Source organism: Streptopelia decaocto (assembly GCF_964273445.1).
Source record: "Streptopelia decaocto genome assembly, chromosome: 7".
In the NCBI taxonomy this organism is placed as follows: Eukaryota; Metazoa; Chordata; class Aves; order Columbiformes; family Columbidae; genus Streptopelia; species Streptopelia decaocto.
Genome location: NC_138661.1, coordinates 27,865,051 through 27,883,359, shown reverse-complemented (window position 1 = coordinate 27,883,359; position 18,309 = coordinate 27,865,051). Strand labels below are relative to the sequence as shown.

At 46.7% G+C, this 18,309-nt stretch overlaps 1 protein-coding gene across 1 annotated transcript in view; it reads right to left on the bottom strand.

Annotated features, from left to right (window-relative positions):
• The window catches only part of EGLN3 (egl-9 family hypoxia inducible factor 3), a 29,823-nt gene extending 13,146 nt beyond the window's left edge, over positions 1 to 16,677 (bottom strand). The window contains exon 1 of the mRNA XM_082058275.1: positions 15,965 to 16,677. Within this exon, the coding sequence (XP_081914401.1) occupies positions 15,965 to 16,321 (357 nt within the window). The 5' untranslated portion in view covers positions 16,322 to 16,677. The remainder of the gene's footprint in view (positions 1 to 15,964) is intronic.
• Between the last annotated feature and the right edge of the window lie 1,632 nt (positions 16,678 to 18,309).

Sequence of the window (18,309 nt, the reverse complement as noted above, 5' to 3'; positions counted from 1 at the left end):
CAGCATGCTCTACATTAAAAGAACATGAGTAGTCTGACATTTCATGATCAAAGACAAGAGATTCTCAGTTGAGGCTTGTCTGACACACAGGCACAACGGGGTGTTTCTTAAGTACTTTCTTGTTGCACCCAATTGCACCCAAGTGTTTTTTTTACCATGTAGCTTATAATGGTTAAGTATAAAATATTCATGAACATTATTAAATATTAGTTTGTTTGAATATGTGAAAGTTAAAACATTCAACTGCTATACTAAAGCATGAAGTAGGAAAATTGGTCTAATTTAATACTCTGTAGAGATGTGAGGGAACAGAGGGAAGAACATTTATGTTAAAATGTCAAAAAAAATCAGAGACATGAGCTTTGTGCCTGTTGGAAAGGGAATGACCAGTTCCAAGAGGGAGTGAAACTGTGCTTGCTTCAGTCATGCAAAACATGAAATGGGCTTCAGTGGCAGTATTGCATGAGAAACCAGTAACTCATTTCCACACCCATAACTTGATTATCAGTCTTCAGTCAAACAGCTGTTGGATTTATGGAGCTAAACCTAGTGATCTCCTCTTTGATAAGCTTCTTGCTTAGAGGTGGAGGCAAGAGAGGGGAAAGGTTGTGTGAGGAATGAGCCTGTTTCTAGAAATTAACACTGATGAAAGGGCTAGAATTCCGCAGCACAAGACACCTGTAACTTTTCGCTTCAACTTTCTTCTTCATACAGAGGCCTAAACCGAAGTCGAAAGGAAGACAACTAAAAAGCAGAAAAACCCAACAGAAATAACAGTAAAAACCCCAGGGCAGTTACCTTCTCTCATGAAACACAAAGCAGATCAAACTCCACAAACTGAGCTATAAGCAGAGTTGGCTGAATTCTTCCTTCATGAACCTGCAGTAGTCCTAGACAACAAATGTTCCTTGGGTGCAAGTGACAAGCATCTACTGAAGGGCCAAATGAGCCATGGCAAACAAGATATGAAAGACTGATATGAAACCCTGTACTAGTAGATGACTCACCTCTGAAGAGCTACATCTTGGACAGCTTGACATGATCACAGCTACTTTTACTCCTTGTTCTTGTACTATATCAGCAGCCTTGAACATTTGAGAGGAAAAGAGAAGAAATTTCCATGGCCAGAGATTCAGCTGCATAACTGAAAATAAATTAATTCTTGACATTTCTCATCTCAGGAACATGATCCTACTTTCACCATGTCCATCACGACGTTTTATTTAAAAAACAAACAAGCAAAAAAATACCATACAACAAACCTTCCTGCTGGGAAAGTACTTATAACTGTACAAAAATCCTGTTTCCATGGATAGCATTTTAACTAGGTGGTCTGGTACTTGCTTCTCCCTGCATGTATGCAACCTTGATCATCAGGTTCAGATCTTCCAAGAACTGGAAACCTCATCTCTCCCTTCTTATTCTATTTGGTTTTTTGTATGCACCTTTGTAACTTGACTACTGTTTCTAGATGCACAGAGGCACATTTTGGAAAAGTTTTTGAGGAACAGCCTGAGTGGGTTGTGGGAAAGAGAACAGCTCTCATCTGACAGAAAAATATGCAGATACCACTTTATCTTTGCTTGCCAACCAAAAGGCTATTACTACCTGATATTTCTCTAATTACCATAAGATGGAAAACTGTTCCTTGCTTATTTCTCCTAGAACTAAGGGTAGATGCAAGTAACTACCCATGAAAGCTCTGTTCACGGATTATCTCCATGCCACATAGCTGTTGATAACTGGCATGTTATCTAGTGGTAGCCTGAGGAGCCCCTAATAAGATTTGAAAATCTTATGGAATCTGTTTGTATGGAAGCTAGATCACAGACTGATGCTGCTTTAAAAATGAGCTCCCTATTAAATGAATCTGTGATGGGGCTTAGGAAACTTTTCTAGTGATTGGCAATAAAATTCAGTTCTTCATGGCCTGAAGGGTCCTATCAATATGAAGGACAGCTTCAGCTCGAGACTATTTCATATTTCTTTTCTTAGCAGAACACCCACTTAGAGAAAAATCTGGATGCCCTTCAAGTTCAAGCTAGCTGCCAGGGCAGTGCTGCTGTGAAGTGGGACGGCATGGAACAGCCATGCCTCACACCAGCCGTGGCCGTCCTCAACTGCCAGGAGAATAGGGAACACTTGCGAACCAGGCTTTGGAGGCAGTGACAAGTTTTTTTGAGCTGTCCCCTGTTGCTGGATACTCCCTGGGATCCTAAAGTGAAGGGGCACTTCAGGAAACTTCAAAAGCACCTGACCAAGGGAGAAATTCTTCAGGCTTCTCAAGAGAGACACCCAACTAGTGGGAAAGAGTCCCAGGCATTCATTTTCCTCTGTATACTCTCTTTTTTTTTTTTTAAAGCCAAGTAAAAAAACAGCAGTTGCTTTCAGACCACCACCCAAATTCTGTGTTCAGCCTTTGGGCACGACCAGGATAAAACAGAATACTGAAATTTAAGGAACCAAATCTAAAATTGCCATAAGATCACAACTGTCCTTGCAGTGAGCATTTTTGGCTCTTCTAATAATAAGAAGAATTAATCCCCTTCCTTGTACACTTAATTAATCCCCTTTCTCGTACGCTTAATTAATCTATGTATGTCAATTAATGCTTTTCTCCAGTTCCCTGGTGCTTCTCTCGTCTTCTACAACAGTAAAATCAGGTAAGAGTTTTATTTTACATCCTCCTCTGACCCAAAACTACATTTTAGGCTGCAACGTTACTTGGTTGTTGTGCCTTGCACGCACACAGAGACAACACAGTTTCAGATGAGATTAGCGTGCTGTGAAGAGCAGGCATGCCATCGCGGCAGGACCTGAAATTTAAAAGGCTTTTTGCCAGTGAATTAGTCCAGTCAAGGATATTCAGATTAAGTCTCCAATTAGCAGCTGTAAACATGCACAGTGCATCAATATATCAATAAAGGCTGTGTCAGTTTAGAAAGACCGCCCGCCCCTGCACCACGGAGCCCTGGCTCCCGGCCAGCGAGATGATGGCTTAACGACAGTGCTACGTGCGGAGCGTGAGGCGATCTGCGATCAAACGCAAACTTTACTCCAGAGTACACTTCACAGAGAGACTGTGGAGGAAAGAGGGGGAAACCCACGCTTGCAGCACACACATGCTCAAGGCACTTCTCTGTTCTGGTTCTTACTGGTCTCTCGCCCCTTCCTGCTGCACACATGCTTATTTGCCACACTTAAAAATAAATACTCCATTTAATTCCATTTTAGGAGTATTTTTGCCTGTTCACGAAGCCATCTTTGATCACCCAGAAAACTCTTTCGGTCCCCTCCTCTGACCCAAGGACCCAGCCTGGAGGAGCAGCACTAACAAGAAAGCATTGCAAGCAATTGATGCAAATAGAGAAAGCATTCCCTGTAATGAGTCCCAGGGGACACAGTGGCAAGTGCCACCCCCACAGAAAAGCAAATTTGTAAGTAAGTGCAGGCTGATTAAGAAAATCTGTAAGGACCTTCCCTGTATGTTCAGGTTCTCAGCAGGAAATAAAAGCATGGTAACCAGCACAGACATCCTCTGCGGAATACCTTTCTGCCACACAGATGAGGGTAACTTCATAGTTCCTTAAATATTCCAGCCTTTCATTCTTTGCCAGTACTTAAGACCTTTTCAATTCTGCTACTAATCATCCAGAGGATTACACCACTTTTTTTCCCTGCAACATTTAAAGAACTCTATGTATTTTGGTGGTCTTATGGGTGCGTTAATAAAGGTCAGGAAAGACAACCTCAACACAGACGAACTGTTTTGCTGGTGTCTGAGTTGCCCAAGCTGGCCAACATCCTTTTTTTACTATTACTCTTTTATTTTTAGCCTGTGGGCCCAAGGCAACTGAGCAGCACTGCCCACGAGACTTTTATCAGCTCACACATGGTTCACAGCACCCCTCATGATACACATCAGCGTTTCACTTTGGACGCTGGCAGGGGGCACCCTGGGTGCCTGCAGGCAGGAGATGCCAAGCCACCACCTCGAGCAGATGCACCACGGGGATGGGAAGGCCCCAGCTGTTCAGCAAGGTCCCTCCTTGGGGTCACCATCACTGCACAGGACACATCTCATGTCCTCACATGCTCCCACTGCAGCGGAGGCAGCACCGCACCGGGGAGATGTTTTTCATTGTCCCCTTTGACTCAGTGTAAGTCCCTCTCTGCTGCCAGAGAGGAAAGCAGGGTTTTCACTAGCACTGTCACACTTGGCAGGTACCCCAAATACGCCTCTAGGGTCCTCCCAAAACTGTCTGAGCTGTCTGGGCTTCTAGGGCTGCGCATTATATAGCGCATTACTGCGCTATATAAACAGAGAGAGGGTTCTCAAGTGTTAAGTTATCACAGCAGTAGCACCAAATTAAGGCTAATTGACGAGATCAGTTATCTCCTATGTTAACTTTGGAAGAAAGCCATCTCACTTTCTCCCCACACGTCTTTTTACTCACCCATCCCCTTTTCAGAGGACCTTGCCTAGCGAACAGTGCATTCATGCCTGCATAGGATTTTGTGTAAATAAATGTTTATGGGTAAAACTCATTAAAATTACCTATAATAAATTCCCATAGGAAACAAATTCTGCTATGCTTAAACAGCATGTGTAGTCTTTACCTCTAAGGCTTTGCATGCACATGAAGTTGTACTGCTCTGACTACACGTGTACGATCTCTCTAGTATGGTGCAATTAAAGCAGACAAATGCATTTACAGTGACACAGCATTCTTCCACGCAGGAGGGGAAACAAGCTACTCAGATTTAAGGCAATTTTGTAACAATATAACTATACACCTGTTCTAAGGTCAGGCAATAGAATAATAGCAAAAAAAAAAAAAAAAAAAAAAAATCCTTCCAAGTGTTGTAGTGCGTGCTCTCCCCATCATCTACACAGTTGGTACTTGCACCAGTAAGATGTGTGTAGACAGAAACTAGGCAACTCTGAACAAAGAAAGCATGCATAAACACAGACACGCACGCACGCAATGAACTGAACTCCAGCCTTACATTTGCACATCTTAAAGCTATTCACAAAAGCTCTCAGCTCATAGACGAGGAAGCCTGGTCCTAAACCCAGCTGCGAGGAAATATCAGATGCCGGATTTGAACACTGGCTGCTCAATTCCCACTTCCTTTTTTTTTTCCACTGGTCAAGACTCTCCCACGGATTTATGCTGCCACCACCTGACAGAAGAGACCAACCCTACAGCCTGGCTGCATCTCAGCTGCTGCCACCAGCTTTGACCTACAAGCCAGGGCAGTGGCCATGCACAGGGACACCACCATTCCCAAAGGATGTCCTCGACCCCAAATGCCCCTCCAGCCCCATTCACATCTGCCACTCTGTGTCACTGCAGTCTCCTCTGGAGCCTTACCCAGACATTCCCACTGCACCTCACTGAAACTGCAGCCCTTGGGAAGTTCCTCAAGACCCAGTTCAGGACTGGGTCTTAAAATGTTCTTCAGCATTTAAGGTAGTTTCTGCAGGAAGCACAGCAACCATTGAGCAGGGAGGTGGTCTCTCTACTGTGGGTTCATCAGGATGTTTCCTGAGGATGCTGAAAATCTGGAGTGGTCTTTCTGGCTCTGTTCCCTCCTTTTTCCTCTTCCTCTCCAAAACCTTTCCCCTCCGGCAGCCAGTCTGACAAGAGCAGCGTGTACTCAGAGACACTGCCAGGGTGGCCAGAGGTGAGCCAAGCTGGAGGTTGGATGGGGGCTGCTCTCCCAGGTTGATGGATGGTTGGGCAGGCAGAGAAAGCAGCCCTTGTCCTTGTCCCTCCTATTCCCTGGGGTGGACATGACAGAGGGTGGCTGCTCAGCCATGACAGGTTATGGGTGGGGGTAAGAAACCCCTTGGTGAGGGGCAGCAGCTGCCTTTGCCTGAGGTTTGGAGTCCAAGTGCTCCTCTGGAGTGGGAAATGCAGTGAGAGAAGGCAGTACAGATACATGGTGGCAAGTCAGAGCTACGGGGACATATATGCATATTTAGATGTGGGGGTGAAGCACGTACTATGTCTGCCCATAGCTATGGTCACCACTGGGACAATTGGTGCTTTTCTTAATGGTACCCAACATATGGTACTAATACAGCTTATAATTAGCAGCAATAGCTTCTATGGATGATAAGCAGTGAAACAGGCTTTTAATCAAGTGCCAGCAAAAGACAAAAGTAAACTAAGAAAGAAAAAATAAAGTATTTGTTTCAGTTGCAGACATCTTAGATAAGTATGAAGAAACAACGAACAAGGCAACTACATCTTCATCCTTGCCAAGAAATTTTCACTTTGAGTGTCAGACTGGCACTGAGCCCTAAGGTCACCAGTCAGATGTCAAGTTATGCACAGAGAAATATAATGGTAAAATGCACAACCTTGACACTTCAGCCTTTGACCACCATCAGATGTTGAATTATAGTAAATTTGGCAAGGAGGACCGTCATTTGCAAATCCTCTTATTGCTCCTCCATGAAGAGGAAGTCTGTAAAACTGTTAACCAGGCAGTGACCCTTCCTGTTGGCTTGCTTCAGAGACACCAGGCACAGGCTCCACAGACATCGGAAGACAGAGGACAAGTTCATTTAGGGAAGCAGAAACTTTAGTGAACACTGTAAGGAACAGAGTTATCAGTACATCCTGGGGGACTCTGCTCTGTTTGTGCACATCTAGTTATACACTATGGTTTATATGCCTTAACAGCAGGACATGTTACAGCATTTACAGTGAAGCTTCTTTTTCCGCTTCTCAAACCACTTCTACCAGATTCCCTATGGGAAATCAGAAAGGGAAAGTGCAGTTATACATACAGTCTTCAGCAGCAAGTACAACACTCAAGGACAATTAACAACGTAGGAACAGGCAAGCTGAGGATTAATTGACATCTCCCCCCACCCCCTCTTTTTTTATAAAATATCTCCTCTCCTAAATTTCCCTGAGTCGTCTTTTTTTTTTCTTTTGCTACCCACATGGTCCAGCAAGGAGCTGCGTGCAAGACACTTATCACTCCCTGGAGCCTCGAGGCAGTCAGGAGGCTCCATTCTGGCACCCACCACCTTGGAGCCTGCTGTCCAACAGTGCCTAGCACCCCAGGCTGTTCCTCTTCAGGATGGTGTTCCTCAGCCTGCACTGACCAGCACCTGCCTCCCTCCACGCATTACTGAAACAACTGCTGTTAATGGTCTAAGGCAGGTTTGCTGCAAGACAGTCAGTCGCAAAGGTCAGATAAAAATCATAATCACTATCTATAACTTCCATCAAGTAAGGCTCCTTCCTCCCTCCCAAGACACCATACAAAAGATGGCCCATATTTCAAATCTACAACAAAATGTAGACAAAGACTGGGGACAGCACAAGAAAACACTGTTTAGAAAACCTCAGGAAAAGTTGCATATCTTAGCTTAGTCTAAACCAAGCAAGAGAGGATGTACTTCAGTACCATTGATTTGAAAGAGCCAAAGTACTTAAGTGAACTACTGAACTGGGTCCAAAACTTTAAAAACATTTGCCTTATCAATTTCTATTTAAAAAAAAAAAGACAAAGCATACCACAGTGCAAGAAAACTTAAGCAATGATTAATTATTATGACTTACAGGCAAGAAAAATGCAAATGTATTTCTTGTTTGTATTTTCAGATCCAAAAAGAAAGCACATAAAAGAGTCTGTTATAACCAAAGGATTAATATGATCTAGATCCATACCACACTCAAAACAGTTGGTTAACTTTTTTTGCTACAAAGTAGGATGCAATTATCTGGTGTCTGGCAAAAGCCATGGCTACTCTGCCATTTCCAGCTGACAAAGCTTTGAACACACCATTTCCAATCAGTGCTATGCTGTACTCCTGCCATTTATACCATTCATTTTAAACTGGGTGGCTGGTAGCATAACATTTAGTAAGCCATGGAACCTTTATGGTCAGCAAAATGTCTGGCATTACTTTATTTGTGAAAAATCAGAGCAACAAATAGCTTGCTTAATCAATGGCTTTCTATGAAGTGTTTTGCATGGTGGCACTAAGTTTCTTTGTCTACTAATCTTATCAAAACACAATGATGAGAAAAATGACCATAGGGAAAAGCTCCTTTCTGTCACTGAGAGATAGTAGATGCATATGTTGAGTGAGTGGTGGAGAGGAATGGGGCTTACAGCTCTCTCCGAATCACTCACAGGAATGGTCAGGAGTGGTGTGCTGATGGGATGACATGCCTGTGAATAGTTTACACAGCAGGAGATAGTCTACTTGGCATGAGCCCCCTTCATCTGTTTTGTTCCTCCACCTCACTGCCTAAACAGCTAGAGGGACCTTCCTATTTTTCTAACCATCTCCCTGTCATATTTTTTTCAAAGCAATAACAAATTGTTATGTAATGTTATGCATCAATCAAAATGTTTTGTCAAGCCACATTCTGTGCCAGTGCATCAGTTACTCACCCAGGAGCCCAGCTTGGGCCAGCAGCTGCCCAAGGCAAGGTACCAGAAGCAGTTCCCAAAACACCTCTACCTGAGAGCTCCTCTACTAATCCAATAAAACCTTTCCACAGAACCTTAGGGAATCCTGTGTTGCTGGCAGCTTTCTAACAACATTGTTTCAGTCTTCAGCTTTGTGACAGAAGGATTACAGTCATGATAAATCAAACCCAAAGCTTCAAATTCCCTTGAGTTGGTATGCACACATCCGCCTTCACCATAAATCTAAAACCAGCAACAATTACTCGCAGGCTTCCCTTCCTGACCTTCTCATTCTCACAAGCCATCCACCAAAAGATGGATGAGCGCTATGTGGCCTGCTGATGCCAAAGGACCACTTGCCCCTGACCTATTATACAACAGGAGAAGGCAACACACTTGAAACAGAAGCAAGGGAAAACTTTTTAAAAAGTTAATACCTACACACACACACCAAACAAACAAAAAGCAGTATTTTGACTTTCTAAGAGTAATCTTGAAACATTTGATAAAAATATTCATCTCTTACAAGTGTGTCAAGTCTGTTCAGCAAACATGAAGGTTTCCTCTGATTTAAAATGTATTCATGTGTGGGTCACTGTGATCTTCTCCTTCTATCCTACCCACTCCACATATGGAAAAGAATTGCTGAGGGAGTACAGACACTGTTGAATATCCCAACCAGCCCCAGCAAGGGGGGGAGAGATAGGGTGGGGGGAGGAAATCTGTGCACCACAGGAGAAAGAGGAGGGAGAAGCATCTTCCAAGTACTAAATCAAGCAAATTGCTCAGGAGGCAACATACAGGGTAAGGCTGTATTACATTGAGCCACCATCCAGATAAGTTTGGAAGTCAAAGAAAGAAGAGTTTACTCTGAAATCAAATAAAGACACTAGGATTAACACAGACAGCTGGAATCCTTAATGCAAAGAAAGAAGTTCACTTTTACTGTGTACATGCATCAGTGTTATGAGCATCAGTGCATCTCCATTTAAACATATACTGTTATTAGCAGTGAGCTGTAATGAACTGAATTATTCATTAATAATTACCTTGGGAAAAGGCCATGTAACATATTAATAGCAAGGACCAGCTCCCCTCCCTCCCAAAATGCAAGCTCAGCAGGAGGAAGCACTGAACTCTGAATCTTGCCATTTCCCCACTGGCTCTCCCAAGGATATTGTGCCATGTGATGCTGTACGCACCCCTATCAGTCCAAAGGACAAACACCACCCATCACCAGAGGTATAAATACCACCTGTATTACAGTGTCCCTCCCCACACAGCTGGGGAAGGTTTACACTAACATTTAACAAGCCCTCATACAAAAACTGAGAGGCACATATTTGCTTAGGGCTTGCAAGTAACAGGGAGATAGGCAGGCACAACAGCTGGGCTACCACTGCACATCTCTGGCTTTCAGAGCTGACATAGTGGTGCTGGCAAAGACTGGTACCAATGCAGTCAGGGCAGTGGATAAGCAGATACTGAGGAAAATGGACTATCAGTATGGGACAGATTGCAGGAAACATCAATGTTTTGCCATCATCTTGTAACTCCAGAGTCCAATAAGACTCATTAAGCTCCACCTGGCTACAAGACTATAGACAGTATAAACAAAAGTCAAGTAACCTGCCTTAATGCCACAAACACATGCACAAACTCAGGATAAACAAACCACTCTGCTCTTTATACTGCCCAAGAACTCAGACTTATTTCCTTTCTCTTACAGGATGAGCCACCTGCTACCCTCCTCTGTGACTACAACTGTGAAGCACATGGAGAGGCTCCTAACACAGCATAAGATCACTGGCTTGTTGCAGACTTCTCCCAGAAAAGAGGGAAAGGAGGACCAACAGCAGCCACCTGGCTGCCAAAGGCTCTGGTGTAACACACACTGAATATAGCATGTTTTTCCCACTGTCTACCATGGAAAGTCTACCCATGTACTACAGTCAAGTTCTTAAGGGTGACGATACATAGCAGCTACTGAATGCAAGCTGCTTGTAACTTCAACACCCAAGTATGAGCTCAAACACCATTCCATAGAGGCTACTCACACTTCTGAACTCACTAACAGATGTGCACATCGCTGTCTGTAAAATATTGACCCCGTTTCTCCAATACCATGTCCCTGCTGAAATCTGAAAGATTTCCGAGTGCCTCTTTCAGAGAATAAGTATCTTTTGAAAGTTTCAAAAAGTAATTGAGAATAATTTGATGGAGAACTAAAAGAAGAGCTAATATGCCAAGGTTTATACTCATTTAATGCTCTGATTGTCAAGTAAAAATTATATATTCCTGTGTATAATTAACTAGGCTAACTAATCTTGCTTGACAAACACTGATACAAACATCATCTTTGACACTGAGCCAAAGCAACCACTCTAGGATCTGTGCCAATGCTGAATTCCTCAGTCTGATACCATAAAACGACTTGTCTGTTGTATTTACAGTTCCAGTGGCTCTGGACTCTGCCGGCAGCCAGCCAGAACAACAGATTTGAACTTACCCATTATGCCAGAACATGTGCATTTGATTAGAAGAACGAGACATTTTGCATATTTCTTCTGGATGGTGATATTCATCAGACCTCCCATTGTAAACTAATTGCAAGCCATGCTGCTACATAAGTATAAAAAATCCTTGGTAACATATAATAAACTAGTATATTTCTATAGGCAGTATTGATCTTCAGCTCTATAGCTAGTTTTCTGTTATCCTGCTACTTACATCTATAACTCCAATCAGAAAATGTGGCATTCCATTGTGTTGCAAACAAGCAAACAAGTCAATGCTACAGAACAGAACTTTTCTCTATACACAAATGCAAAAATATCTCGCCTCCTTATCTGATCTAAGATGGACTTGGTAAAACCACTCAAGCCAAGCTTGTGAAATTTCATGCATTTTTTTCAATCTTCAGGAACAGAAATCTTGGTAACAACCTGCTAGACAGACCATGTTTCAAAATCTACAAAAGAACGCCCCATTGTGTGGTAGGCAGATTGACCTGCCCTGGTTTTCAGCAAACACCCGCCACGAAGTGCCACCACAAAAGACCTCCTTCTCCTGCAACAGTCAGAGAGGCATGGAAGGTCAACAGAGATTCTGAAGCAAGTTTAAGACAGTTCACATTCCACAAGCATTTATAAATTAATCTCATATTGAAAACACTTTTTTTTAGCTTAAGGCCACATACTTGACACTAAATGCAAGCAGTTGTGTTCTGAGCTAAAAACACAGGTCAGCTCTTAGGATTATGACTTATTTTCTAACCAGCACGGCTCAAGCTCAGCAAACTCAAGACAAGCTCGAAGGTAGCAGTGACTCACAGCAGGACACACTGCTGTCAGGACCAGGGTGCAGAGGCCACGTAGAGTGCACCCACGCCTGTTGAATGTACCTTCCACCCCTTACCCGTGAGGACCAACGCAGCTGCTGGCAGCACGTCACATGCTGACACAGCAGAGGTGGCCCAGGGCAGCAGGTGGTGACGGCATCACTCTGGGACCCTGCCAGACCACAGGGAGAGCTGCCCTTCTCCAGGGACGACAAAACAGGAAAGGGGGAATAGCCACAGCCCCTCAGCAGCAGATGAGCTACCCAGGCATCCCAGCATGACCACAGGTTTCACATCTCTGCACGCCGGCCAGACAACCTCATTCTTGCCAGACTCCAGCCCCTGCCTCCCCACAGGAGAGACTTCCGCAGCCCAGGGCTCCCCCAGACTCTGCAGCATTTGAGGCTGCCAATGGCATGGGTATCCTGAACTGCACAGCATCTGGCACGTCTGCAGCTCCTACCTTTAAAAAACAAAGAAACAAACAAACCCTTATGTCTTGACAAAGAAATTTCTCAAATGGCTTCTTAAGTATTTTTCTGTCTTTGTTTTAGGAAAGTGTTTTTAATGTTGTCATTTTATTAATTCATAATACAGGGATTATTCTTCTACAGGACAGACATTTCACTGCCTACAAAACCTTGTATAATAATTGCGCCCCTGGAAACTTTTACAATACGTGCCAGGCCGCTGTGCCACGTCTGCACCTAAGCAATATTTATTTGCAAGTGGGCCCAAGCCTTTTACAGACAGCATCATCTTCACCATTCCCTCGAGTGCCCACAAACCCCAGTTAACCTGAGGAAGGGACTTTGGGACTGGAAGAGTCAGAAGCTGCAGCACATCACCCTTTCACCCCCAGTTCACGGAGCACCACCTGACCAGACTGACTGTGGAGACCAAGCTGTGGCCTCTCCTCCCAGCACAAACCACCCACCAGCTTTTCTCCACCAAGCATCAGAGCTCCAGAAGAGTGAAGACACATTCTCAAAACCAGACAGACCTCCATCCTCAGGCCAGAGTGCCCTCTGCACAGGGACATAAATCTTCTCACACCAAGGAGAAGACTCAACCTGGGTCAATGATGCATTGGTGAGATCCTTAGCCATTTACCTACTACAAAAGGGAAATCACTTCCTTATTTTACTAGAAAATGGAAATGCTAGTTGAGGATAATGCAGAAGCCAACAAGCAGTGCATTGGGTCTGTCAACAGAAGAGTCCTTTAAAAGAATGTTATCTGGTTATTTTGATAATTTAACCATGTCAGCTATTATTTTTAAATATGAGTTATTCCAAAGATAGATTTGGATCACTGGTCTGCAAAGATGAAAGGTTATATTTCATTATAAGCCCCCAAATGTCAACCAACAGCTTTTAAGAGTATCCCATACCCTTGCAAAATTTTACTTCTGTCCATTCCCTTTGATGCAATCTTAAGTTTCTTACACTGCTGTTGAAATTCATTTGGAAATGGCAAAATCCTAATTTCAGTCATTCTCTCATGTAGATATAAGGAAAGCTTCCTTTATCAGACAAAAGTCATTCTTTTCTTATGTTTGTGTAGCTACAAAAACAACCATGAAGTACATCACACTAAGCAGACAGTAAGCTAACGGAAGTTCATTTACTAAGCAAACCTCTCCTCCTCTTCCAACACTCGGGCTGAAGATTAAAGTCACCCTATTGTTTTAAAAGCATAAACGTCTAGAGAATTATGAGGCTGATATTATATACAATTCATTTCCATGACAAGTGGAGTTACCATGTAGCCAAAGGCTTACACTTTAAACAAATTGTTCTGGACTCTTAGCCCCATATAATACCTATATCCCAAAACAATAAATTATAACAATACATGTCCAGCTAAGAATTTCTAATCCAGTTGCTTAGAAACACCCCACATTGCTCCATATGTTAAGCCATGGAAGTTTTCTGGGCATCCATTTATGTGTGTAATCTAGCAGATAAAATAAAAATACACTGAATTTAAATCTGGGATTGTGTATGCATTCACAAGACTTCAGAAGACAAGCAAAACAGGTAGGTTTAATACCAGAAGGGAAACATCTATAGGAGACGTGGGAACCTGCACGCACTGTAGCAGTCAGTTGGTTAGTCACAGAAATAATCTTCCTGCTGAAGGCGTCCCACATCTCAGTTACAGATGGCAGCTGCTATTCCAGGGCCTCATATATCCATGGTACTTATTATTATAATAAGGGGATTGGCTACTATTAATTTCTGATGGAAATTGCTCCACATTTAGTTTTACAAACAATGTTGAGTCCCTTTCAGTCCTGGACTCTTGCATTGTTGGGAGTCTGACACCTTCCACACAAAAGCACAAGGGACAAAAGTCTTTCTTTATAGCAAGCAGATTGGTATCTAGTTATAAAACAAGTTCTATCCTGTCTGTTACTACTATTTGTACAACAATGGCTGCAAGAACACAACTCCATTTTAAAATCATCTCTAAAACCCAAGGTCACTCTCCAAAAGACCCTTCTCCCCAAGCAATGCCAACAGTCTTCAGACGTCCAGTTGACTCTTTCTACAAATACCTTACAAAAATGCTGAGCAACCTCACTGCAGTCCAACTTTAATGTAAGACCCTGTTGGTTTTTTTTTTCCCCCTCCAGGTGGCCAGCAATACACTTTCAGTAGTAATCAGGCAAACAGAAGTCACCCAGAGAAAGAACTAAGATGACCTTAAAGGCATACCAAAGCAGAACGGTTATTTATATATACCTCCTAACACCAGGCTCCCACCAAGAATAAGTGAAATCCAGTCTGCTCACATTTTAAACCAAATCTACCCAATCTTTAACTGAACTGAGGATCAGTAGCTCAGTGGAGCTAAGCACAGGAGCAATGTTTCAACCTTTTGTTATTTCCAGCACTGCGTTGAAGTGTGCAGGGGGGTGCATGCACAGGTTTTAAAGTGTTTCCAACCAACTAGCACACATCACCATACTGTTTTCTTCATTTTCTGTGGAGAAAAAATCTCAGTACCACTCACATCCCCTTAGTCCAGTGCAAATCAGGACCAAAAGAAATGCCTAACTTCTCACTTTTAAAAATATTTTAAAAGTTTCATCGTCTCTGTATCTCTAAAAGAAGTAGATGTTTTGAAAATGTGCTATATATTACAGAATTCAAGTCAGAAATAAATATTATCTGGTTATTTTGACTTTTTCAGCATTTGGGACAACGAAGCAAACTAGTTTCAAGCAAAACAGACGAGGAAAGAAAAGCCAAGTTATCTCAAACTGAAGTAATGACATCTCATGTGCAAATAAACTTTATGGGGAAAGAAACCTACACGTGTCCTACAACACGAACAACTTCTCAATTTCTGAGCAAAAGAGCCTAGAAAAAAAAAACAACTCTTCTGTTAAAAAAAAAAAAAATCAAAGTTCGCAGTGCTCAAACTGAGCATCCCTTAATTTGTGCCGCATATCCAATGCAGTAACCATAACCTCTTCAGCTGTGGGACGCTGACATGAGTTGGCCCATCCAAACTACTTCGAATAACGCTATCACAAGGTCGCAAACGATCAAACAATCGGATCCGAGCCGAATATGCGCGCAGTGGGGGGTAGGGGGCTTTCCCCTCCACCTGAAACCATCCCCCAAAGGAAAGTCACGGCCAAGGTTAGACTTTTTTGGCGGGGTACGCCCGGCGTTGGCAGGCCCCGCTCCCCGCAGCTGGGGCAGTAGCAGCCAGCCGCAGGGTGCTGCCGGGCTCCGGACCCGCCGCCTGGAAGTGAGGCGCCGCCTGCAGCCCCCGGGGCCGCTGCGAAGTGATCCCCGGTGGCACACGGGGGTACAGGCAAGGGCCTGACCGGGGCTCGGCGACCGAAGAGCCCAGCGAAGACGCAGCCCGGGGCACCGCGCCCAGGAGCGCTGCCGGCACCGGCGGGGCGAGAGAACAGCGGGCAGCCCCGCTGCCGCGTGTTTTGCAAGACCTCCGCACCCGAAGCCGGCAAGGGCTGGCCCCCGGACAGCGCACGGCGGAGCGGTGATGCGGCCACAGCCCGGCGGGGCTGCCCGAGCCACTGACACCCGCGGGCTGCGAAGACGCGACACGGACAGGCGCCAGTGGAAACTTTTCGCCAGGTCCCACCGGCAGCTGCGAGGCGGGTCAGTCCGGCCGGGAGCCGGTGCCCCTTACCTTGGATCGCTCCTTCACGTAGTACTTGCCGAGCCGGCTCCCGCAGTACATCACCAGCCGGTCTATCAGCGTGAGGAGGAAGTTGATGGCCTCGCAGCCCTCCTCCGTGCCCCCGATCCACTTGATCTGGTCGCCGCGGAGGTGCCGCTTGGCGACGCCGCGGCTGGGTCCCGCCAGCTGCCCGTCGGTCAGCTCCCCGTCGTGGTGCATCCGCTTCACTCGCTCCAGCACGCAGTCCCCAACCACCTCCCCCAGGAAGTTGTCCAGGTAGCAGAAGCCGATGTCGTGCAAGCAGGGCACGACGTACTCCAGGGCAATCCTCTCCAGGTCGAGCCTCATGATGTGCCCCAGCGGCATGGCGCAGCGGGGACGGGCGCTGCGCTGTCCTGCCGGCGCCCGCTTCGGGACGAGATACCCGCCGGCTCCAGGCCGAGCCGGGCAGGGGCTCCGCCGCGGCGCGGGGCCAGGCGAGGCGAAGCAAAACTTTCGCCGCGGCGGGCTGCGCTGCGCTCCGCGGCCCAGGGCGGCGGTGCTGCCGGAGCCCCGCGCTGCTGCTGCTGCTGCCGCCGCCCAAGCAGCGTGCGGGACCCCCCGAGCAGTGAGCGAACCGCGCCCGACAGCCCCCGCCCGCCCTGTGGCCGCGGCAGCAGATGGCCCCGCGCTGATTAATACGCCGGCTACGTGCGGGATGTGTGCTCGCCCCGCCGCCCGCTCGCGCGGCGCCGCCGCACGTGGGTGGAGCCCGCCCGGCACGGCGCGGTGCTGATCGCCCCGCCCATTCCCCGCCCACGACAGCACTAGCGGCCAATCCACTGCAGCGGGGCGTGGCCAGCCCTCGGGGAACTAGCGGCCTGGGCTTCTACACGTGCGCACAGAGGGTGTGGTCTGCGCGCCCGCATGTCCCACCCCTCCGGGGAGTGGGCGTGGCCAGCGCCATTGAGGAATTCTCCCCTCGCATGTCGGCGGCGCGGCCCCTCTGCCCCGCCGGCCCGGGGGTACCGGCACCCCCGGCTCGCCCTGCCCCGCCGACCCGGGGCTCTTGGGCTCGTCCAAGTGAGGTTTGCAAATGCCTCCCAAGAGTTCTCCTGCCGCTTCTTATATTCGCCTCCCGCTGTGTCAGTTTCAGCACCAGGCGACGGTATTTCATTAGGCGGCAGGTACAGCTTTTTCAGGGGGAGGAATGCACTTTTTAGAAAATGTTTATGTAATAAAATAATGTTTCCCTGAATTATTTACCCCAAAGGGCCCGCCAGGTTGCTTGGCTCTGCTGGCAGGAAACACCTCCCGGGCTGTCGGCGGCTTCGTGTCACACCGAGACAGCTCGACTCAAACCGTGACAAACTTTGTTCCTCTCTTCCAAACGAAAAAGCGCCTTTCCCCGGTGTCACCATTTTTCCGTAACGCTGACCCTGCACCGGCCGGCCACGAAACACTATCCTGCTGGCGCTCTTCAGTCTGTCCCCGACTGAACAGTCTGCATTCAATGCCTCATGAAAAGCAAAAAGTAAATTACTCCGCTCCACGCGCAACACGCAACATGCCCAGGATTTGCTAAACAAACAGACAAACTAACGAAGTCTCCACAGAAACCAAGACTAAAGCAAAGACACGCTACGGAGAGACGCTGCCTGCGGCCGCGCAGGGCTGGAAAGCTTGCGGGACAAGGCGGCCATGCCTAACCTGGTGTCACTGAAGTTACCGACATCACCTTCCCATCTAATTTTGCCATCCCCCAGCCGCCTTTATTGACAAGGGCGTCCCTTCCGCACGGCGACCACCTGTCCCGTCCCGCGCGCGCCGCGGCACCGCGTCCCGCGCAGCCCTGCAGTACGTGTCACCTCCCTCACCGCCGCCCGGGATCCCCTCAGGAGGCGGGTGCCTGGGGCTGCCTGTCCGCGGGGGACGGGCCCCACGGGACGCCCTCCCGCACCGGCGGAGCCCCACGCCAGCAGCCGCGGAGCCCGGCCCGGCCGTGCGGCGGGTCCCGCGCTGCGGCAGGTCACGGCACGGCGGTTACATACGTTTCAGCTGGAACCCGGTACATTTCACCCCCAAATTGGACAAAATCCGCGCTGATTGTTTTCTTTCCCTTCAAATCGCGAATCCTGCCAGGATTACGAGCGGTCCGTGCTGCCGATGCTGCTTGAGCTGCAGACTCCAGGCCCTGACGCATGCAGGAGCGGGTCACATATCCCACGTTTGTTCTCCTTGAATGCAGCAGTGTCTACCCCCAGTGCATGACACTAAACACGGGTCTCCTCCCTGACAGCTCTGTCGAGAGCCAAGTGGTACTTCCACATCAGATAAATTCATATGCACTGAGATACGGATTGTCAAAGGACTTT